General features: G+C 32.3%; 1 protein-coding gene across 16 annotated transcripts in view; it reads right to left on the bottom strand.

Moving 5' to 3' along the window:
- The window catches only part of PHF14 (PHD finger protein 14), a 174,376-nt gene that overhangs the window by 79,007 nt on the left and 69,414 nt on the right, over positions 1 to 25,955 (bottom strand). For 14 of the 16 annotated variants that reach the window (XR_012498888.1, XR_012498886.1, XR_012498887.1 and 11 more), the window contains exons 15-16: positions 22,190 to 22,240; positions 21,947 to 22,068 (exon numbers count right to left, since the gene is read on the bottom strand). Coding sequence is in view for 12 of the 16 variants with exons in the window: in XM_074340780.1 (XP_074196881.1) it covers positions 21,947 to 22,068; positions 22,190 to 22,240 (173 nt within the window). In the remaining 4 variants the exon portion in view is untranslated. Of the gene's footprint in view, positions 1 to 18,702; positions 21,364 to 21,946; positions 22,069 to 22,189; positions 22,241 to 25,955 lie in introns of those variants that run through there. The other 2 variants (XM_074340779.1, XM_074340782.1) reach the window with 2 other exon arrangements.

Raw genomic sequence — 25,955 nt, 5'->3', positions numbered from 1 at the left:
TTTGTTGGGCAACACTTTATGGCACCTTCTGACGATAGTAAAAACAGAAATCTTAAGTGTCAGGTCTTGGTCTTTAAGAGATATCCTCAGATACTGCCCTATTTTGGAGCTGTCTAGAGCCACTGCTATTGTCAGTCTGGTTCATAGGTCACGAGGGAAAAACCCTTTTTTAACTGGTGTGTCATTTTGTATGTAGAGCTTTACATGATTCCTAGAATCTCTGTATCCCTCCTTCAACATTTTATTATATAGTACCATTTTGGCGAAGAGAACTGTGTCTCTTCCCTAAAAACTCTAAGAGTCAATGATGAGGTTCCGATAGCAGCGAAAGGGGCTCTTGGTCTTATGAGGTCCCTACCTAAGCGCAGTTCCAGTATAGAGAGTTCAGAAAGACCACCTCATTTGGGTTTATATCAGTAAATATGTGAGCATGTGCAAAAAAGGCAGGGAGGTTTAAACTCTGAGGTACCATCCCTATCTTGTTCCCTCTGTCTCTGGAACCAAGTCTAGCATCAGGTGCAAATTGAATATACAATAATTATTTGCTGATTGCTTTTCTAAAATCTTCGCCAAACAGTCAAAACTTAGTATAATGAAAGGGTAAATCTAAGGGCCTGAGAGAGAACTGGCTTAGGTAACTAGGTAGGACCTCTACCTGATACCTGTAGATCTTGGTAAAACCACAGGTGCCCAAACTCCACCCCATAGATTTAGAAACTCTGGTTCGGAATCTCCAAGAATGTTTTTTCTTTGGTTTTGTTTTTGTTTGTGATTCTTTTTACATGTGATTTGCATCCAGAGCCAAGCTGAGAACCACTATTTTAGGGCTTTCGCTAAAGGCCTTCTGGAATAAAGAAGTGGTTCTCAAAGTATGATCCCCAAACGATGAGAATCAACATTAACTGAGAACTAGATAGAAATACAAATTCTTGGGCACCACCCCAGAACGTCTAAAACAGAAACTCTGTGGTTTAATAACACTGCCAGATGACTTAAATATATCCTCAGGATTAAGAAGCGCTATTGAAAGTAGAGTAGAAGGCACCACAGCTGGTAGAAGGCACCACAAAGAGGCATGGAAACAAAAAGTAAAAAGAAAGTGGTGGTGATGGTGGGTGGCAGGAGAGAGTGGTAGGAGACAAATTACAAAGTTCTATCACAAATAAGCACAGACAGATATTATTTACACACAAAGATATTCTGGTCACTAAAACAAAGCTTTAAAAAACCTCATAGAGTATTAAGCAGTCTCATCTTGAGGATCTCCTACTTGGTAATTAAATTACCCAAATGCTTTCAGTTCTTCATTCTTACAGAATATGATGATTTCCTACCAGACCTTCAGTAAGTACTCAGAGACACATTTATTTAAAGCTAGAAAAATTAGGTTTGGATACTTGAGTTGCACAGAACGAACCTGTAAGTTACCAAATCTATTTCCAGGGTTTGATTCCATTCTATACTTACATGTCATAACTTTAAATACATATGTTTATAATCCCAAACTTTAAATACATTCCAGAAATTTCTAATTCGACACTTCTAAAAAGAAACTTCACAATCCCCTATGGTGCCATTTACCTATTGTATAAATAAATATAACTACTCGTCTTTCTGTTACACTTATCAATTACAGGTATCCCCCACGTTTCGAAAGTTCATGTTACGTCACTTCACTTTTTTTTAGGAAAAGACCTACATCAGTACCTGTTTTCACTAACTGAAAAAAATCTAGAGATAATTTTTGTTTTTACAAAAAGGTGAAAAGCAAAAATAGCATTCAGCGTTTGTTTTGTAGTGAACTGTTATAGAGGCAGCGTGCACCAGAGCAGTGTGAGTGGAGCTCCTTTCCAGAGGACTATCTCAGCATCTCAGCCTCAGGCCACTATAATTGAACTACGTCTGTGAGCATCTGTGCTTTATCTTGATTTACTTTGTGTATCTGTTAGTTAGGTGTGTTCTAAGGCATCAGAAAAGTCTAAAAGAGCTCCTAAGGGTGTTACGTGTAGCGTAAAACTGGATGTTAATTAAGGGTTTTGATCATGGTGAACAAAATAAGGACAATGGGCATGCATTGAACTTTCCTGCATCTGCCAAAGTACTGAGTTTCTGAAAGGGTACATAGGTTTAGGGCAGGTTTTCAGGATGTTTTGAGTGCATACAAAGAATTATATGATAGAAAAGTGCATGAGACAAATAAGTCAAGCATACAGTCATATTTCAAGCCTCCCATATCAACCACACAAATGACGAACCTTGATTTTCGACATCAAGTCAGGCAGACATAGAAGGTGTAGGGAGACGTTAGTGACATGTCTGCCCTGATGGATTCACATGACATTGAGATGTTAATAGATGACCTTCTTCCTCTCTTTCTCCTACCCGCCGCCCCGTCTCCTGTACCTCCTAACACCCCAACCTTGATCACCTTAGCCTAACACCATCATCACTACCTCTCAGCCTTCCAGTGAAACTACTCTATACATACATTATTTCTACCTTATACAGCTTTGTAGTTATATCATGTCTGCTTTTATGTTAGTGTTATTTTAGGTTTTATGTGTTATTTAGTATGATTTAGTAGATTCTTTTTGGGTCTCGGAATGCTCAAAAATTTTTCCATAAAAATTAAAGGCAATTGCTTCTTCGCTTTACACCATTTCAGTTACAAGATTTCACAGGAATGCTCTACTGTCAGATACGTAGCAAGGGAAACCTGTAGTTATATTAAAGTCACCCAGTTTGGTTTAACATTCTTTTTTCCTTGTCTCCCCCTTTTAATTAGTTATCTGCTACAACCTCTAGGGTGAATTTATGTCTCCTGAATCTTTCCATTTATTTTTCCATCAGTCTAGATTCCTAGCCCCCAAACTGGTCTACCTCTAGCTTCTCTTTCACTCATCACACAGACCACCGCAATATCAATCTTCTAAAGCACTATCTCTATCATCTCTTGCCTTCAATGAATCTCCATTAGGACTCTTAAAATCATTAGCCTGAATCCAGACAGCAATCTGCCTTAAACCGGCATCACACACGACGCCAATGATCACACCGTGCCTTTTTCCACTCTAGTCACTCTTTTGAAGGATTTGCTACCTTCCATTTTAATCTTCTGAAACCTGCTCATATTTCAAGATCTAACTCAAATATCACGTTGGTTTAATATGAGGATTTCTCCTTCCTCCTTTTAGAAATATTCCCTTGATCCTCTACATTCTTGTGTCTCTTATATACCCTCCATATAACAATTTGATGAATAAATGAATGGATTTTAATATCTTTAATGAATATGAAATCAATTAGAAAAATCAATTTGATGAGAATAAACACAGGAACCTTATTTTTAAAAACATAGGGGAAAAATAGATTCTATAATTTTGTTACAAATGAAAGGTTCAAAAGAACAAAGAAATCTTTGGTCATTGTGCTCAATGCTTTACATGAAACTCAACTCCACTTCTAAAAAAGATCTACCCTTACAAGCCATGTCACAACAAGGTCCCTGATATAATCAGGCAAGTTTTCGATTCTTTAATAATTGACACAAATGAGTAACCTGACAAGAGAAAATTGGGTCTGAAAGATTTCAGTCACTTAAAAGGAAAGTTATTGACTGATGTAGTTTCACGTGGATGTGACAGAATCCCATTGATTTAGTCTTTCCCAGGTCTATCTTCCTGGTGCAGCTGTTTGTGTCCATCTGATTTGCTGAGCGTTACAGGAGTGCCTAACAGTTTCATTCAAAGCACAACTCCTGCGATTGCTATTATTTGGAGAGAACACACTTAAAGAGTTACTTTTATGTAGTTCAATCTACTAATTCTCACAGTGCTCAAGTGGTTGCCTCTTTATAAACTAAATCACACTTAAGAGTTCTTGTCTTCATGCATCTTTTTGTGCTAAAAAAATGACATACACAGAATGCATAAACCATTTTAAACTAAAGTCACATTATATGGTTACATTTTTAATAGTATAGTCATGAGATAATAATCAACCTAATTTATCACTCTTTTCTTCACCCATAATGCTTCTCTCAAATTGCCTATTTTCAGAACACAGACATATATTAAGTATCTCATAAAAAAAGAAAATGTTTCCAGAGTATTCATATATGGTTCAAAGGAAAACCATAAAGAATTAAACAACTGATAGAGTACCTATGGAAAAAAGGCTGAAGAAACTGGGTTATTCACTTTTTAATAATTTTCTATATTTATTTCTCTCACTTTCTTTCACCAGAGAAAGAAGTATTAGGTTGGTGCAAAAGTATTGCGGTTTAACAGGTTAAAAATAATTGCAAAAACTGCAATTACTTTTGCACCAACCTAATAACAGTTCTTTAAAATAAAACAAACTTTGGTTAAATAACAGCATACCCTTTCATAGGACGGTATTAAATATCATAATGAAAGTATTGTTTTGGAGAGGGATGATAAATTCTGAAATCAGTAATTTAATTTTCAGATAATAATACATGTCATAACACACACACATAATTTGTCCTAGCAAACTCACTTTGGGAAAGAAATCAAACAGAAAAATGAATTTTCATCAATAGGGAAATACTACAATAAATTATGGTACATCCACAATATGATATACTTTGTAGCTACTTAAAAGACTGGTTTAGTTCTATATTTGTTGAAAAATTTTACTATGTGCTCTCAAGTTTTTTTTTAAAAGAAGTTTTCAGAGTAACATCTATAATAGATACAACAAAAAGAGGGAAAGATGGAGGGAGGGAGGAGGCAGTCAGTGGGCCCTGAATATTTTGTTTGTACTTAGAAGTATGGATGATTACACACTAAACTGTAATTAATGCCCATTATCTCAAAGGGAAAGGGTTTAGAGTAAGTAGAGAGAAAATAAAATTCCTTTATACATTTGTTAGTTAAATGATGACAAACAATATACATTGCTTTGGTTTAAAAAAATCAATCCGGTAAGTTAACAAATGTGTTCTACCCAGTATGCCATTATCTTTAAAATCAAAGGCTATCTGTATATGCCAGAATATTAGTTTTGCTAATGGTTTTTATTTTTTTCCAGAATATATGTGTATGCGTGAATTTAATTTCTTTGTGAACATTTTGAAGTTTAATTTTTGTAACTTATTTTTAACCACATTTTTAGCAAATAGTAATAGTTGTGAAAATAGCATCTTATAAAATCTTTCTATTATCTCACTTATGTAACGTTACACTCCAAAAAGACAATCGCAAATTGTGCTGTTTTATGTCAAATAATTCTCCATATTCTCTGCTTGAATTTACCTATTGCCATAAAAGAACCTCCCATCTTCCTGACTATGCTCATAGAGCCTGTCTTCTCTTCTGGAATGCCTTGCTCCATTTTTCCCTACTTACTTAAACCTACCCATTCTTTTACACCCCACTGGTTTTACTGGCTACTGCTACTCTTTTAATCCTACACTGAGAGGACCCACTATGTGAAATTCTTGGGAAAACATTATTTCTATGGAACACATTTCTGTGACTTGCTGGTCATGATGACCAGGTGATATGAGTGAGTGAGCAGACTGACTGGGGAGATGGAGGTGGGGAGAGTTTGGGGGAGGTAAGGAAGGTAAAAAAGAGAGAGGAAGGAAAAAGTAACTAGCTCTGCAGGCACACTTTACTTATATCACTAACAAAGGCATTAAGTCATTTTCATTTGAAAACATGGGGATATATATCCATACTGCATATTGTCCTGATGAGTTTTTGATCTAGATAACAGTTTTTGCAAGGAATTAAATAAAATGAAGATAAAGAATTGTTGAACTCAAAGTAAACCCTTCCATCTTGTGACATTTGGAAGAAAAAGCAGCAGAGTTAATGTTTCTTAGGAAACTAAATCTAATCCACACTTACAGAGTTCATAAAGAGTGATAAGCTCTCCTACTGAAAAAGGTAGTCAGAAAAAGAAAAAAAAAGAAAAAGGTAGTCCATTGGGGAAAAAGAAAAGACTCAGAAATTCCAAGTTAAATTTTCATTCCTTTAATTGAAATTGCACCTTTTATGACTATTCCTATAATACTGGGAATAGGGAGGAACCAAAGAAGTGTTTAGTCAAACACTATCTGATGCATTTTTAAGTGAGATTCTAAGAAATATGAATGTGTAAAATAAATCCTAGAGTTTTTCATTTTTGTTTTTAAAATAATTGTGTGACAGAGTTCATACCCAGACACTCCATATCAACAGCCAAACTGAGAATCTAATGGTGCAAAATCTTACAAACAATATTTTGGCAATATACTTTCTCTTTCTCAGCATGTTAATAAACTTGTATTAGTTTTATGTGGGACAACTTTATGACTTCATTTCCAATAGAAATGTAGCCTGCCGAAGTTAACAGACATTGATCTTTTAGACCTCTGAGTCTATTCGTACTTTGTTACCTTGTATAATCAGCTCTAGTGATATAATCCAAAGTGACAATAAAAAGTAGGACAATTTCTGGGTTACATGTAATAGGGGAGGTCTACGTCATTACTAAACAAAGCTTTCCTGATTTATTGACGTGTCATTTATGATCAGGGATTATTAGAAGGAAAAAAGAAAAGGCGGACAATGGAGAAAAAAATATTATCTTTAGAGAACAAATAATATCACTGTGAAGACATAATAGGACTAAATGATTTGTATATCACAGTTAACATACAATGTAAAGGGGGAAAGCCATGTTCCTAAAATATTTTATTCATTTTGAAAACAGATTCCTATAATAGAATTCAGTGCTTGGTCACTCTTCCCCTACATTCCTATCCTAACTTTGGATTCTTTTTAATGAAAAAAAGGAGTCAGCAAAACAAAATGCCACCATTAAATCATTTTGCAACATTTTGTGTCAAAAATGTAATGGGAAATGCACACATCAAGGGAAAGGTTACTGTTCTTCCAGAACATCTCTTCACTTGGTTCATGGCTCATTCTTCTACGTAACCGTGCAGGCACTACTGATGGTTTTCTCTCTTGGTTTAATGTGGCATTTGAAGGATTATGGCATTTTCAGGAAACTACAGTGCAGTGATTTTAGTGGTTCTCTGGCTGAAAGTGATACTGTGATTTAGAATAAGTGTGCTGTTTATGTGCAATGGGAAAAGTCAGCTACCAAGTCATCTCACAATGTCAGCCTAATTTTTGATGATGTATTTTCTCAATATTACATGAGGTCAGTCTAGAACGTGAAAGCAGAATTAGAGGAAACTCCTTTTCCATGGGAGCCTGTTGTTGCACAAAAGTACACTATATTTAGTTTTAAATCCTATGAAGTACATTGTAATAGGAAGAGCAAATTCAGAAATTGATACTCTTAATTCATTCCATTTCAGAATATAAATGCTCCTTGAAACAGTTTCAAAAAAAGGATTAAAATTGAAAATTAAAAGAAAAATTCTTAAGAATTAAAATGAAAAAAAATCATACATGCAAAACAATTAAGAGCTGTAAAGTTAGAGTAAATATGAGAAATGCTATAAATACTTACGCAGATAAAATATCATTAACTACAAATATATTTGAGCCTGTTTAAAAGTTCAATCTATAACATTTTGTTTTATAGAATTAAGAAAACAAACCTTTTCAGATTAAAAGAAAATATTTTCTACTATAAAGAATTCCTCACAAACCTATGCCTCAATTAGTAAAAAAAAAGCAATGGAAAAGTGGTTGCTTTACAATTAACTCACATATTTTTGGTAGGCTATGATCTATAAAATATGTAACTCAAATTAGAAAAATATTATGGGCTAACAATACAATTAAAAATAGCACTGTTGGTGGGAGCTGCTATAATTTATGCTATAAATTATTCAGAATTTCTTACACGTAAATATTTTTCATTTCCAAGTTTCTTTCTCTTCTTCATTCCTATCGTATTATAAAATCATAGTATGTAAAAATTAAAGCGGATAGTCAAATTGGTCTAATACATTGCTCATTTTATGAATGAAATGACTGTTTCCCAGAAAAGTTATCTGCATTCCTCATGATGACACAGCCTCTTGTTGGCAGAGGTTTACCTAAAATTCAAACCTCTTAATTTCAGCCCTATGCCCTCCCCACCGTTTTTCCTATAGTTATTTAAGTTTTCAAGGGAGGCTCACTTTTTCAGCCTATTAAGATAAATATCAAATGCACTACCATTGCGAGAGAGAGAGAGAGAGAGAGAGAGAGAGAGAGAGAGAGAGATTGTTCCTTAATGAGAAAACTATCATCACGATTTTCCTCCTTAACAACCTCTCCATACATCAACAATATTAAGTGGAAAATTAGTTACACTAATGATGCATACCACACCTAGAGAGTAAGTAAATAAGGTGAAATGAGGGGAAAATGGGGTTTGATAGCTTCTCTTCTCTATTCTTAATCATAAAATAGAAAAAGTGAAACATTTCTGTTCAAGTATCAGTTTTATACACATACACACACACTTTAAAACCTGAACAACATCACCCTAAGTTTATGTAATTCTGAGGTTATGTATCTCTAAGTTTCATGTATGCTGAAGAAAGAATTGACTTGATATAAAACTCAACTAAGGAACAAACTGATATTTATTTTATGAAGATTCTGAAAAGACAATGTTCTTATTGGTTAAGCTTACTAAATTTCAAATGACTGCAATTCTTTGTCTATTATTTTGTATTGTTCTACTCATTTAAACCCCTCCTCTCAAAAAAAAAAAAAAAAGAAAGAAATAAAAAGAAAAACCCCTCAGATCACAGGAAATCCAGAGGCTGACTGTATGCCAGTTATATTGTCTCCAAATTAATCACAAAATGCAAATACTGTGCTTGTGACCGTGCTTTTTTTTTGTAAAACTGACCGTTACTACAAATACTCACCTCTCTAAACTTACACATCATTGTGCCTGTATATTCAGGGATTTCTTCAATCTACAATTACAATAATAATGTGTTGTTCTTTAAGACAAGACATAGGGACTACAAAAGCAGTTAGTAAATAGATGACCACAATTAAAATTAATATTGACCAAAAACGTAAAAATATGGTTGGCATCACAGATTTTCACAAACAGCAACTTTAATTAATATGTATAGTATAATATTAAATGTACGTATTATATATGAGAATTAAATATGTACATACCGTGTTTCCCCAAAAATAAGACCTAGTTGGACAATCAGCTCCACTGCGTTTTTTGGAGCAAAAATTAATGTAAGACCCGGTCTTATTTTACTATAATACAAGACTTGGTCTTATATAATGTAATATAATTTAAGACCGGGTCTTATATTAATTTTTGCTCTAAAAGACGCATTAGAGCTGACTGTCCGGCTAAGTCTTATTTTTGGGGAAACATGATATATACCATTTTAATATGTATATATACAACATAAATACAATGTAAACACATTTATTCATATGCCCTTTAGATATTAACATATCTTAAAATTATCTGGAAAAAATGTAATCTTATCCCCCAAAAAGGACTAAGTTGTTTCCTTAAAAACAAATATCCCAGATATAACATCTACAAAGATTACATCTATTATTAGTGCTATGATCCTCATTCAATATAAAATATAAAGAATAATTTGATAAAATCTAAAGTTAAAAAGGGAAAAGTAGTTGGTATATTTTAGTAAATCCTTTTACTATCAAAGAAATTGAACAGTATGGCTAGAATACAGATTATAGCAATTAAATCTCAAGACTATATAACACATATAGTCTTGGAAACCGTACAATGAAAACATCAGATATGATCATGAAAGTGATGTCATCATTTAGCCTAGCCTGCACCAAATACATTTACCAGACAAGTCTGTCCAGCCAGGAAGCTGAAATGTAAATTACGCTGAGACAATGGGGTGAAGAGTGTAGGATCTGGAGGTGCACTGCCTGAATTTAGGTATCAGTTCTACCACTTTCTTGCTATGCAACTTTTGGGAAGCTACTTAAGCTCACTCTGTCTTAGTTTCCTCAATTCAATGGAGATAATAATAATAGTGCTTACCTCCAGGATAGTTCTAAGGATTAAATGATTATGAATATATAAGGTACCTGCTACCTAGTAAGCATTATATAAGCGTTTTATTAGTTATTGTTTGGATGTAGAGCATTTACATTTCCCTAACTACTGTGTCAAGCCCTTTACTTGTATTTATCTCATTAACTTATCTCAGTAGTACTATTGATTATTGCCGTTCTACAGATAAGAAAACTGAGCCACAGGGGAGAAAAAGGCAGAGTTCACAAATAACAGACACCGGTTTCAAACCCAACTGAGTAGGTATAAATCCTCACGCTTAATCATTCATTATACGTGTGTCTCCAAAAATGTAGAAAGACTTTAAAATTTAATAAAATTTAGGCTCTTCCCGTAATTTTAGCAGGCTTCTTTAAAAACAGTAACTAATGTTAAAAATATTGAGTTGAAGAAATAGGGTAATCTTTTCACATTTCGAAACTGACTTCAGTATTTCTTTCATTAGATGTTTTTTTTGTTGAAGAAAAAAAAAATCCATGATACTTGTTAAAGACAGTAAAGCAGACTATTCAGAACCACGATGATAGCTAATGGGACCACTACAAATGGATTTTTACAGTGGAAGAGAGATTGGGCTGAACTCTGAATACAGCATGAGCAAGTGGGAATTTATAGCCAAAAAGCAGGGTGGGGATCAGTGGATGGAAAATTACTAAGAGTAAACAACAGGGGTAAGGGAATTCTGGCTAAACAGATCTAATAATACTCTTGCTGAAGACAGGCCGGGGTGATTAGACATCACCTGCAGAAAGGTGGGGTTTGGAGAACCTGATCAGATATTTAGGGTGATCAGATATCAAGGGTCAGGGGTTCTGGTTAAACTGACTTAGCAGGGTTCATGCTAAAACTAGCTTTTACAGATGAATGAGCCTAGGGTTGGAGGTTCAGGAAACTGACTATAGTTTGGTCAAGCAAAGAATCTCTATGGCCTTTAGTGCATTAAAAATTTTTGGGAAAAAAATCTAATTTACACATAACCAGAAACATTTAATAATAATATTAAGATGAAAAAACAGGAAAGGAATAGGCTATGGGGAGCCAGTGACAAAAGAACATGTGCAGTGGTTGCCTGAGGCTATAGGTGGCAGGTAGGATTTACAATAAACAGGCACAGCACTTTTTTGTGTGTCTTAATGTTTCTCTTTTTAATTTTCATGCTTGTTTTTGGTTGTCAAACAGACATACAGTTTTATGTAGTTTTCATTTTTTTCTCAAAAGACAGTGATAACGCTTAGTCAGTTAAAATTCTGCCTGATATGTAAACTAATCCTACGGGGAAAATAAGAGTTCTGACTTCCAAGAGTTGATAAATGTCCAAATTCTAAAAATGACAATATCATTTCTATTACCCGTTTTCTTTTCATACTTTTAGGTTAATCAGGCACAGCACTTTTTCAGGTGATGGAAACACTCTAATATTGGGTTGCAGTGATAACTGAACAATTCTATAGACTTATTAAAAATCATTAGAAATCTACAGTTATAAATTTTGAATTTTATGTTATGAACATTACATCTCTGGTTGCTTTTTAAAAAAGAAATATTTGTTACTTATCAAAGGAAGTAGGTGTGTTAATATGACTTATTTTCCATTCCTCGGTAGCTACATGAGAGACAGGGCAACTAGAAAACCGCTTCCACTCTAAGAAACTTAATCAAAAATAATAATAATCACATTATAAATAGTTAGAGTAACCTAGAGAGACATTCTGCTGAAAGTATGAATGTGTTTACAGGAAAGCCTGTGATAGAACGTAAACAAATAGGCAGGGTAGATTTGGGAACTCGGAATATCACATCTGAACATCAGAGCCAGTATGTTAGACATCAAAGATGATGTAGCCTAAGGCCCTCCCCTAAAATAAGAAAACTGAGATCTACAAAGAATAAGTGACTTGCCGAAAATGACAGAACTGGCCAAGTGAAAAGGTTGGACTAGCTGAGATCTCCAAACTCTCAGTGAAGTAATCAACAGTGAACAAAAGCCATTATGTACCTACTGGTTTTTGTTTGACTACAACATGCATATACTATTTTTAAGTTTGTTTTTAAAAGACAAAAAAATAATTTAAATGTTTTTAAAGTAAAAACAAAACAAATCAATCAGGAACTATTTAAAGAAATGTCTCTGTCCTTAAAGAGATTATGAACAAGTGTATAAAGCTACAAATGTGTACAGCTCAAGCAATGCATCAGTAAATAATTTAACAAGCATTTATTCTGAATTTACTGCCTGCGCCAGATTTTATTAGACTTTGAAAACCATCAGGAATAAATGGAAGACCAAGTATCTGCCCTTATTTAGTGGAAAATAAAAATAATTCGTAGATGATTTCTAAGCAAGTGGATGACAGCATGATGTAGGATTTTATGTGGGACTCAAGGGCCATCAAAGCAAGAAAATGGTCATTATGTGATCATATCCATCAGGAAAGATACATGAAAGAAGTAAATACTAATCTATTCTTAAAGGGAAGAAGAAAATATGATCCAAAATATTACAGGAAGCAGAAAGCATTAAGCAAATAGTTACGGTGCACTCAAGGGATAAGTATCACTCAAGTGATAAGTATGACTGAGATGAAATGAATAAATTCCTTGAAAAACATCTTACAAGACAAAAAGAAATTCTATAGCTCTGTATCTATTTTAAAAATTGAATTAATTTTTAAGCTTCCAACAAAGAAAACTCTAGTCCAGATGGTTTTACTGGGGAATTCAACAAAAATTCAATGAAGACATAATATCAATCTTAAACAAATGCTTTAAAAAAAGAGAGTGAGAGGAACACTTTCTAAGGCCTTTTAGAAGGCCAGTATAACCTCATAACAAAACCTGATACTTTACAAGAAAAAAAAAAAAATAACAGAACAATACTTTCATGAATAGAGACACAAAACCTTTACCATAAAATGAATTCCAAAAATATAGAAAAGAAACAATTCCTCACGACCAGGAGAAGTTTATCCCAGGATTGCAAGGTTGGTACAACTTTTGAGGCCTCCTTATGCAGGGGAAGGAGGAGCTAGACTAAAATATTTCTCATGCACCTCTGCCAAGATCTCCTTATGGAGGGGTCTTAAAAAAACTTTTATCCATTGACTCAGTACTTTTTGATTTTCTAGCCCTTTTTCCTCTCCTTCCCTCCCATCCCCTGGGTCCATAAAACAGCAACAGTCTTTTGTTCATGACCTGTCAACAGGGACATGAACGCCCCACACCCCACCCAATGTCTGCAGTGATCCATCTGACCCATGCCCAGTGCTATTTAGTAGGGAAAAATGGAACATTTGGGGAACCAGCAACCATTCCTGTTTGGCTTCTTGCTTATGCTATTGCAATAAATAAGTAATTTTATCTGTAATTTTCAGTTTGGTTAGTGGTCCTAACTGACCACCTCAACAGCTGGCAGCTCTTGACACTTGCGTAAACATTTAAAAATTTTATTTATAATTTTCCTATACGTGAAATAAGCCAGACAGAAAAAGTAGAGAACCATATGATTTCACTGATATGTGGTATATAAACCTGAAAACAACAAAGGAACAAGACAAACAAATGAAGAAACAAAAACTCATAGACATAGACAATAGTTTAGTGGTTACCACAGGGGAAGGGAGAAGGGGGGAGTGGTAGATGAGAGTAAAAGAGATCAAATATATGGTGATGGAAGGAGAACTGACTCTGAGTGGTGAACACACAATGTGATATATAGACAATGCATTACAGAATTGTACACCTGAAATCTATGTAACTTTACTAACAATTGTCACCCCAATAAAATTTAATTAAAAAAAATTCCTATACAATAGCATCAAAAAACATTAAATACTTTGGAATACATTTAATAATAGACATGTATACTTCCACAGTGAAAACTACAAAAACATTGATGAGGAAAAAAAAGATAACTGAATAAATGTAGAGATATACCAAGTTCATGGATTAGAAGATATTTATGTTAATGATCCCCAAATTCAAACACAAAGCTGATCATAATCCCAGTAGGCTTTAAAAAACATATATGGTTAAACACAAATAACATACAATTTATCATTTTAACCATGTTAAGTGTACAGGTTGGAGGCATTTAGTACATTCGTACTGTTGTGCGACCCTTACCACCATCCATCTCAAGAATGCTTTCATTTTCCCCAACTGCAACTCTGTACCCAGTAAACACGAACTACCCAGTCACCATGCCCCTGGCAACCACCATTCTACTTTGTCTCTATGAATTTTACTATTCTAATTCCCTTACATTAAATGGGATCATACAATATTTATCTTTTTATGATTGGCTTATTTCACTCAATGTAAGGTCTTCAAGGTTCATTCTTGTCACGGAATTTGTCAGGGTTTCCTTCCTTTTTAAGGATGAATAATATCCCATTATATATTTATATAATATCCCATATATACATTTTGTTTATTATCCATTCATCCATCAATTGACACTTGGGCTGCTTCCACGTTTTGGCTGTTGCCAATAATACTGCTATGATCATGGATGTACAGTATCTCTTTGAGTCCCTGATTTCGATTTACTTGAGGATATTCCCAGAAGTGAAATTGCTGAACCACATGGCAATTCTAATTTAAATCTTTGAGGAACCGCCAAGCTGTTTTCCATAGTGGATGCACCAATTTACAATTCCACCAACAGTGTACAAAGGTTCCAATTTGTCCACATCCTCACCAACATCTGTTATTTTGTTCATTTTTGTTTTCTAATAACGATTCTAATGGATTTGAAGTGGTGTCTCATTGTAGTTTTGATTTGAATTTCCCTAATGATTAGTTATGTTGAACATCTTTTCATGTGCTTATTGGCCTTTTGTATATCTTTTTTTGGAGAAATGTTTATTCAAGTCCTTTGCTCATTTTTAATCAGGTTTTTTTGTTGTTGTTGATGAGTTGTAGTTCTTTATGTACTCTGGATAATCCCTTATCAGATATATGATTTGCAAATATTTTCTTCTATTTTGTGGGTTGCTTTTTCACTATGTTAATAGTGTCCTTTGATACACACAAGTTTTTCATTTTGAATGAAATCCAACTTATCTATTTTTGTTGTTGCTGCCTGTGTTTTGTGGGTTTTTTTTGTTTTTTTTTTGGTATCATATCCAGGCTTTCTCTTTTTCAATGAAAACGGGCAAGCTGCTTCTGACACTTAAATGCAATGCAAAGGATCTGGAATAACAAAAGAGCTTACTTAAGGCCTCAACTGTCAAGACAATTGGTACTGGTGTAGAAAAAATACATAGCTTAGTTGGTAAGAATACAAAATCTAGAAATTAGACCCACATTTAAAAAGTCAATTGACTTTTAACACTGGCACCAAAGCAATTTAATATGGTAAGGCAAGCATTTCAACAAAATGAGTTGGAAAACTGGAAACCCAAACAGGATGATACACTTTCCTTAACTCTACCTGAGACCATAAACAAAAATTAATTTCAGATGGATCACATATTTCAATATAAAAGTTAAAATCATAGAACTTCTATAATATAAGAAAATAAAGGAGCTAATCTTTGTGACCTAGACCTAGGCAAAGAATTCTTAGACAGGAAACAAAAGCAGTAATCATAAAAGAAAATATTGCTAAGTTGGACTTCAGCAAAATTAGTATCTTTTGTTCTTTAAATAAGACCATTAAGAAAAACAAATAGGCAAACCACAAATAAGGAGCATATGCTTGAAAAACCTATGTGTAAAAGGACTCACATCCAGAATGCATTAAAAACTCCTACAATTCAATACTAAACATACAACTCAATTTTTTTTTAAATGAGAAAAAGAGTTAGCTCACAAAGAAATACATAAAAATAGCCAGTGAGTGCATAAAAATATGCTAGATATCATTATGTATCAGGGTAATGCAAACTAAAACCACAGAGGGATTCCCTCAGCACCCATTCAAATGGCAGACATCAAATAAAAACTAAAAATGCCATTTATGTGAAATTCTACAAAAGGCAAAACTAATGTATGGTGAAAAATATAGAAAAGGGGTTGCCTTTGAGAAGGACTCACTGGGAAAGCACACAGCTTTGCAGGAATGATGAAAATATACTACATCTTAATAGAAACGGGGGTTATGTGAATGCATGCTTTTCTTAAAATTCACCAATATTTTTACTTAACATTTATGCATAGCATTGCATGTAACTTTTAACACACACACACACATTACTGAATTTAGTAGATTTACGTTTTGCAGTGGTTTGGGTTGGCAATTCTAAAACTCCTTCCTATATATTCTAAGCTTGAACAAATAGGTACACACATTGCTCTGACAACCTAAATGTTAGGAAACTGGACAAACAATTTATAAATAAATGTTAATAAATGGAAGCAGCATTTCCATGAAATTGTTCCAGCTTGTTTCATCACTTCATCATTACTTTAAAATTTACAACTGTAGGGAACTTAGTTGGATTGTTGTTATTCTATGTAGTTTACAAAGTCTGGATTTAAAAACACTGAAAAAAAGCACATATGATTAAGTTTCTATTTAGGTACAGCCATTTTCTTTTACTTAACTTTTAATTTTTTGTTTTTTCCATCCAAATTACCAAGATTGTAGTTCATCAATATATCTATTCTTAAAAACATATCAGCAAGGGTAATATTTTAAAAGACTTTAAATAGTTGTAATATTTGCTTTCTTTCCTACTTACATTTAATAAAAAAGGAAAGAAAAACATATTTGATAATCAATGCTCGGGCTGCTTTCTTTACACATTCTAGCACTGTTGGTATATTAAATATTGGCTTTCTTATAGAATTTTACTTCTGGTATTGACCTGATTCAATTAATAGCTTTTAAAAAGTTAATACAATTAAATGACCAGATTTTCAAAACTAACAATACATTAAGTTTTCAAAACTAAAAGAGACTTCATAAGGTAATTTCTCTTTTAAAAATATCAAAATAAAAATAAATTGACTGCTAAACAAATTAGAAATTTATGAATATTTTATCAAACTAGGAATATAATTATGTTACAATAGGCGTTCCTAATTTTACGAACTTTTACTTAAATTTACATGAAATTATTTGGTAATCATATCAGAATTTCCTTGAAAAGCAACTCTGTAACAGTTATTCAAAAAATAAAGTAAAGGTGTCTAATATATATATATATGTAATATGTAAAGGTGTCTAATATATATATATATGTTTTTACATATATATATGTAAAAAACCTAAGAAAAAGGTTCAAAGAGGTCATAGTTATATTCCTTTGTTTAAATTTTCAAATAATTTCTAATGCTTCATCAGTTGGGATCTAGAATTCCAGGCTTTTCTTCCCTTTTGATGTGAACTCTGTTAAAAGTGGTAGGCAGCATTATTTCTTCAGGCTAAGAGGTACAGGAAGTCCATATGTCTTCTGAGACAACTTGACATGCTACTTTATCTCTACCTTTTATATAAAAGTTAAGATTTTTACATAAAAGTTAAGATTTAATATCTTGCCAATGGTTCCTTAATGCAACTCAGAAGTCAGATGTTTAAAACGTGAAATAAATAAAAGAGCTAAACAGACATCCAAATCTTGTAACCAAAATGGTTCAATTACTATATAATTTGCCATATATTCAAATAAGGAGAATATAGCAAGCATTTAATAGTTTGGATTTAACTGTAACAGGGAAATTGCTTCATAGATCATTTCCTACCTTCAATGATTCTGAATAATGGCTACAATACAAAATAAAATTAAAGATGCTAGGGTCCTTACTTTTGGAAAATCTTTTCTCTCCTTTATCTCCCAATAGGTTAAGAAAATGTGTCACACTGAGTTTACACAGTTAAGATAAAACTGGGGGTCTAAAACTTTGGTTTTATTCCTAATTTGATAGCCTGATAAAGACTTACGCAGAAGAAAGGCCCACCTATCTCTGAAATCTATCTTTTGAAAATCAAATGTGTTCAAGGAGAGAAATCACTTCATTTCTATTTTACATTGATGGATTAACTGACTCATCTCAAATCTGTGGTTCCTATTTCCTTACCTAAAACACAGAAAATATTCAACTACTATTCTTTAGTGACAAAAAAAGCAATCCTCCTTGATTACATTTTTAAACATCTTCATCAAATATTTAGTGACCAATTTGTTCTAGGAGTAAAATATAATATTAAAAGTTTTGTATTAATTCAGCAAAGAATACTCAGCTCTTACTTATGTGGAGTAGTCATTCATTATCAAGCATTTATTGAGTATTAAATGTGCCAGTGACTGTGGAAATAAAAACAAATAAGATATTGCTAAGTGGGCCCATAACTACCGCCAACAAAGAACATCCATCACTAAGAAATAAATACCTAAAAAAACTCACAATTTCAAGACGGAGTTTCAATTTGGCCTTTAGCATTTAATTACACTAAATATCAAAGAAATATATTTTAATTGGAAACTTCCTAGATAATTTTTAATTAAATTTAAAAAGATGGCAAAAAAGAAGCACTAATTTTTAAAAAGTCCATGAGATACTGTAAATCATCTTTCTCTTTAAGACCTTGATAATTTTCATATTTTCCATGTCTAGTAGAAATAGTTCAGTCTAATCATTTTAGAGAACATGTTTCAACAAACTCAATTTTTTTGTCCCCCATATTCTAAAAATAATTATATACAAAAACAGGGCATGCACATTCTCTAACAGGTTTAAAAAATAAGCATTTATTATAACTGGAATGTATTTACCAATTGGAATCCGTATTTCAGCGTCCACATACATATATACAGAGGGTGCCAAAAACATGTATACACATTTTAAGGAAGGAAAACTACTAAAATTGTAATAATATATACCGATAACAAAAGATGAATACAAGTCACGTTTGACTTCTGCAATTACAAGAGGTGCTCAAAGTGGTTACCATCAGCATCCAGACACTTCTGATTATGGCGAACGACTGCTTGAGCAAAGTCGACCAAAGTGTCCACTTTTATACATTTTTTGGCACCCCCTGGTATCCTTTGTATTACTAAATAATATCATTGCCCTACTATTTCACTCAGAAAGAATTTACTTTCACTCCGTAATTATTCACAAAATCCCTAATGCAGCAGAGATTGATTTTGATCATGTACAATAAAAGGGAAAAATTGAGACACAGAAATACTAAATTACTTGTCAAAGACCTGAAAAAAACTTAGGCACAACAGAAAACAATAGTTGAAACCCACTATTAACAGTTAACTGATAAACTGAACGCGATTTTCCAATGATATTAAAAAATTATACATGAAAATTCAATATACACATATACAAACAGCTGAAAAATCCAGAAAAATAATTAAGAAGGAATTTATATAGCCTGAATTACATAGAGAAGTGTGGTTTCAAAATCAACGCTGCTGAACAGCAGGTTCTAGTGAGTCATGTACATCTGTTCAAAGGAACTTGAGAAAATAAATACAATATATTCAATAAAAGACTATTAATTAAATTATGACCCAAGAAGTTTAATCTTATAAGAGAACCTAGTAGACATATATAATAAGTATAATGTATCGCTGACCAAGCAGTGAAATATATCTTTAGGGAAAATAAACTCTAATTTAAAATGTCTTAAAATTAAAGTTACAAAAAAATTGCATGTGTACACAATATTTAAGATGCAACTTAATCAAAAACGTGTGGACTTTTTAGGGGATTTGCAAACAATGATGGTTCCAATTACAAAATAAAAGAGATGTTAAGGGAAATGGCAGCTATTAGCTTATAAGATTACCTTTTTAAACACATTAAATTCTACATAAAATTCCTCTTTAACTCAAGAGCAATAGTGCTTCAAATTAATGTTTTTTTCTTTACAGAACAGTCACATTATAACCAAAAAAACATTTTATGGCATTGCTTTATATCCAGCTTATTTTGTCCTCAAAAGCATTAATATATAGTATTTATAAAATATTTAAGTCCCTCTTCATTACCTCTTTAAAACCTTTGCAGAAAATCTGTGATGTTATCTTCATAACAAGGCAAAAATCAAGGAAGAAGACTTTATATATCCATCATTTTAGAGTAACAAAAATATCTTTACCTTCCAGAAGACTTTCACAAAATCCCAAACACTGGCGTGTTATAATAATGCAATTGAAAAAATGAATAATTTATAACAGAAACTAATTAAATAAGTGAGAGAAAAGACTAATATTCAAAAATTGTGTCAAGAATTAAAGAAAAATGATACTTATTTTTTTAAGACAACTAAAAAATGTGTGTTGAAGATGCTCTTGTTACAAAATGCTTTTTCATATAATAATTGTATTTATTTCCTGGGTTCTTTCTTTCAAATACATGACCATATAAATAAATAAAAATCTAGTAAAAATGTATAGGTCTTATAGCAAAAAGTCCTAAATCAAGCTACTATATTAAAAAATATAAATAAGAGGGTAGATATTTCCAGTTTCAAATAACTAAAAAGAAGAGAACCAGCTCTCCAAGTTTTTAACTATTGTTTCAAATTAGTCACGCCCGACAATGCCACTGTCAAACCCAAGGAAATTCCCTACAGAATGAGTTTTTGTCCAGATTGTTCTTATGTTTTTTCCTTTTGTTTATTATTTTTTGTTCTTTTGTTGTTTTCTGCACGCCATTATGTTATGCTTATGCATGGAAAAGTTTTTTATATAAATCAGATAACTATACTGTGGTCAAAATTGTTCACACGTATCTTCTGATATTAGAACTACTTTATCTTAAATTTAAATGAATTTAACCTCCAGGAGAGCTCTCATGATATCCAAAAAACACTTGCCAAATGTTATAGATTTCTTAACTTTGTTGAAGCACTTTGTATTTCTTCACTGGAATTTTAATTTTCTCATTATCTTCTTCAATGGTAGTATTTAAAAAAAAGTCACAAAATTTAAAACTGCATGCCTTTATTTGAGGAATTAAAACAAATGGAAATTATATTTTAATGGCAAATAAACTTTATCATTTTGGAAGCAAATATTTAAAATCATATAACAGTACTAATATATGTTTTATGAATTTATTGTTTATAAAACAGTTAGTTTCAGTGCCCTCAGTTAATTTAATAGGGGTTTATCAAAAGACAATTGAGAGAAATCAGTTCCTCTAACATACTAAAAGATTATTTCTGTCACTATCCTTTGAAAGAGTGAAACCTCTTTTAAATGAGATCTCCTTTGCTCACCCACCCCACTCCTCCATCTCACCCAGGGCTTTGAGTAATTTCTTCATCTCAGCAAAAGAGGCAAATGGCTAAAATGGCAGTGTCTGGACCATCAGGAATAGCCACTGTGCAACGTCAGCTGAAATTCCTGATTAGCATTATGTCTGCTAAAAAAAAAAAAAAAAGTACCAAAACAAAACAAAGAAACAAAGAAGAAAACAAAACAAAAAAACAAACAAAAAAATCTATCTAGGCCATCTTTTCATCTTTCTTTATTTCATAAGAGAAGCATTTAACACATTCGTTTAGATAAACGGCAAGGATCTCGTCAATAAAAGTATCTTACCATTATTGCTAATAAACTTCAACTTTTATAACATGCTAACAGAACTTAGTAATGTTATTGTTTTATGAGATAAAACATAATAATCCTAGTACAAAAGTGTTTGGATCAAATTGTTTTTGTGGCCTCTATGTACAGAGTCTTGTCAATTTCTTTTGTCAAAAGAAAATTAATTCTCTACTGTTCAAAATACAGATTATCACTCTTTATTACGTCTAAATCCAGAGAATAACCATGTGTGGCAGGTTAATAAGTGGATGAAATCTGCTTCTTGAGTACTATTTACACTAAATAAGATTTTAGGCAAGATCCTATATTGTGATTTTTTCCCCATTATATCTGTGATAAGAAAATGATGAAAATGGAAGCTTAATTCCCTAAAGACAAGCTCTCATCATGCAACTTACCTGACTAGATTTTCATTGTCTCCAGTTCCCTTGCAAGTTGCACATTCAGTTCTTAAATCTTCAGCCTTGGGCTTCTTTTGTAACACAGACTGCCTTTGTCTTCTCTCTCTAGGAACTCTTTCCTGCCATACCAGGGACAAAACAAACATAAAACAAAATAAGGATATAAAAAAAACAGAAATAATTTTGAGCAAGAAAGTTTCTCAAAGTTTAGATTGTAAAGAATGCTTAACTTATTCCAACCTCATGTTTTTCTTCATCAGGAATGAAGCTTCGTTTTCGTCCTCTAGTCCTCTAAAAAAAGAAAAAGAAAAACAAAATCTACAAAAATATCTAATGTTTAATTAATAATAAAAATAAATTTTCTGTTAAATGTTACTGCTTAAGTTAAGCACTTGGAAAATTAGTATTTCTAATTAATGCTGTATTGCTCTATTGCACTTTGTTACAATCAATGCAACAGGAAATAAAAACACACAAATTAAATACACTTTACAACAGCACTTTACTTTTAAAAAACACAAGTATCTGATAGGACAAATAAGTTCTCCAAAATTAGTTTCAAGATTTTTTTTTCAACACTTCATATATGTCACACAATTATAATTTATGCAGAGCATTTAAATTTTTCTAACTTATAGTATATGACTTCTACAGCTGAAATGCTAAACCTGGATTCATACCTATCTAGTCTATCGTGTGTGTGTGTGTGTGTGTGTGTGTGTGTAACATAAACGATCAATTTTTCACAGCCATAAAAAGTAGGAGGAAAAGATCTCAGATGTATACAAATCCTAGTTAAAATAAAATTGAAACATGATATAAATGACTTATTAAAATTTACATCCTATATTTCAGAACACTTTAACCATTTGAAAGACAACACCCAAACGTTTAAAAGTAATAAAGTACAAAGTAGAAAATTATTTGCAGCCAATACGTTAAAAATCTCCACCCACAATGCACAGCCTCTGTAGACCTACAGTATAATCCCACAGGCAGATCGACCACCGCTATTTAGAGACTGAAAGCTGGAAGCAAAAGGAGGCACCAATCCCACAAATTAGTGTGTTGAGATCAAGGAACATTCAGGTTAGAGTAGTTACTAAATAATTCTAAACAGAATTGCTGTCTAATATAAATAGATCAATGTTTTCCTAAATTACTGTCATTTCAATTCTTCATAATACAGAGTCCTTGTTATTTAAATACCATGGCTAATTGCATACTGTTTAATCTGCCCCTAGATAACCAAGACTTGACTCAAATAATCATTCAAAAAAACTAAATTTATAGACATATTCATTTACATTTGTATTGCCAATCAGTACGTTTTAACTATCTTATGTAAGAAATTAGGAAAAGAATTTTTCTGTAAGACTGTATCCAGGAAAAGTCTTTAAATGCAGACCTTACATCTACTCTTACTTCCAAAGAACAATGAGCCTTGCTCCTTAAAATATCTGTCACGGCTCTGCTCATAGGCAGTGATACTTCCCTTGAGCTTGTTAGAAATGTAGAATCTTAATTCTCACCACAACATACTGAATTGGAATCTGTCTTTTAACAAGATCTCAAGTAAGTCATACACACATGAAAGTTTGAGAAATTCACTGAAGTGCCGTCCTCAATATTGACAACACTTATCCAAGTTCTAACTAAAACTTTCTGTCTAGCTCTTTACATATCCATCTTTCCCTTCTTTGACATTCCTGTTCTTTATGCTTCAATTTCTGTCCCCCAACACAGTTCATCCCCAAACTGGTAAGGACCATGTCATACTCAACTTTCTAAACCAAATTAAGCTTAATACAATATGTATTACATAAAGGCTTAATAAATTTGTTTTAATAAAATAAATAACAAATGTTTAGATTGAAACTCATAAATGATTATGCTAGATAATACAAATAATAAACCAATTGACAAAAAGGATACATTATCGTTTCCTTCTCTAGTAGACTGTTTTTCAATATGCATAATTTATATATATATATATATATATATATATAGGGCATAGCAATAAGGTGATCTGAATTAATAACCAATTACAAAAGGAAAATATTCAAATTACTCATTTTAGTTCTATAAACATCACATAATGCTCAAAAGGCCTTCACACATCCCCATCTTTCTCTTCATTCAACCCATCTTTTAGGTAATGAAGTAGCAAATGAGTCATTTAGTTTTTGAATCATCTAATCAATGAATTAATTTTTGAAGTATATATGTTAAAGCTCCAAGTTCATATTTTCAATTCTTTTGAAGCTATGTAATTATTTACCATTTCTGATGAACACTTTGAATCTTCAAGCATCTGGAATGACCCCATCAATTGGAAGTTTTTCATAACTATACTGCAAAATTAGTATCATAAGGAGCAATAATGCCAATTAGTGATCCTAACACACAATGGCATAGTTATGTTTCTCTATATTTATAAATTTCTTCTTACATAACTATATATGTATATTTATTAAAGTGCTATTTTTAAAATGAATAAGTGCATTTATAATTATCTAAAACAGTAATTTTAAATTAAGTGCATTTATTACCAAATGGTTAACCATTGACGCATTCCTGGAGTAATTTTAAATAACTAAACATAAGCAACATAACAATTTCTAGCCAGAAAAACAGTTACAAGCAACAGGAAATTATAGCATGTTAGAGGTTGGAAAAGTCAGTGCAGAGAAGTGACTTGATGATCACACAGCTGATGACTGACAGAGGTAAAACTCAAACCCAGGTATCTCAACTCTCAATTCAGTGATTTTCCTTGCATGCCAAATTCAAGATTAATAATTTAATCCCAAGTAGAGATGAGCAAAATTATCACGAGAAAACAAATACCCTCATTTGAACACTTAAACTGTAAATCATAATGCTAAATGAAGAATTACTACATTTTGAAACAAGTAAATTAGAGAATTATACCCAATGGAAAGGAGACCTTAATACCTCAAAGTAACACTATACTCTACCCAACTTGGTACCCTATGCAGTATAATGACTAACATGATCTATTACCACAGTAAATTATAGCAAGCTTATCATTTATCACACCACTAATATTTCCAAAGAAAAAAAGGGATTTAATCCAAACTCAACTCTTCACAATACCAAATCCTCCAACCAAGAAAATGCTGAGAGCTGTGGGTTTCTTTCTAGTTTTAATAAAGTAGTAGCAACTGTAACCATAACAACTCATAACTGCCTAAGATCACAACAAACAAAACATCTTAAACATGTTGTCCCAGAATGAATCAGAAAATGTAAGTACGGTTAAAAAGAGGGAGAAATTATGTTAAAAAAAAAAAAAAAAAAAAAAAGGAAAAAGAAATACAAAATCATGTTTGGCTCATCTAACAAATTTCAATTATCAAAGAGCTTGCCCCATCTTAGATGTATAGAAGTATTCATAACCAGGTGGTTATTTCATGATGTACAAGGAGGCTGACACTATTAAAGAAATAAAATGAAACAGCAGATTGTAAATAACATGTGGAAAGAAGAATCTTATTTGAAAAGTATGTGCTTGAAAACAACACAGATACATTATCTAGAAGTTCCAAATGATCAATTGAAGGTTCAATTCCAAATTGTTAGAAAATAATGAAATATTTTTAGTTATCAGACATCATTTTAAGAGCTTATTCATCTGAAATAAATAATTAAATGTTTCAATAACCACTCCTTTGGACTAGAAGATATGTAACAAATTTAAATTAATTCTTTAGAGCTGTTTTTTTTTTAATTTACAATTAAGTTTCAAACGTGATGATTTCAAAGGTTAGAATGATTCATTTGACAAATGAACTAAATTTAAAACTAAAAGACAGTGCCTCCACATCTTTAATATCATAAGATGGGTTTCACAAATTCATTTGTACACTGTTTTCTCTAAATTTAACACTAATCATTATGATGACAAGTCAACATTTATACAAAAGACAATAAATAAACCATTATAGCAATTGTAAGATAAAACATAAGGAATGCCTCCCTT

This window comes from Rhinolophus sinicus, linkage group LG09, assembly GCF_036562045.2.
Source record: "Rhinolophus sinicus isolate RSC01 linkage group LG09, ASM3656204v1, whole genome shotgun sequence".
Lineage (NCBI taxonomy): Eukaryota > Metazoa > Chordata > Mammalia > Chiroptera > Rhinolophidae > Rhinolophus > Rhinolophus sinicus.
Note: the sequence above shows the minus strand (reverse complement) of the source record. Positions and strands in the feature narration are given on the sequence as shown.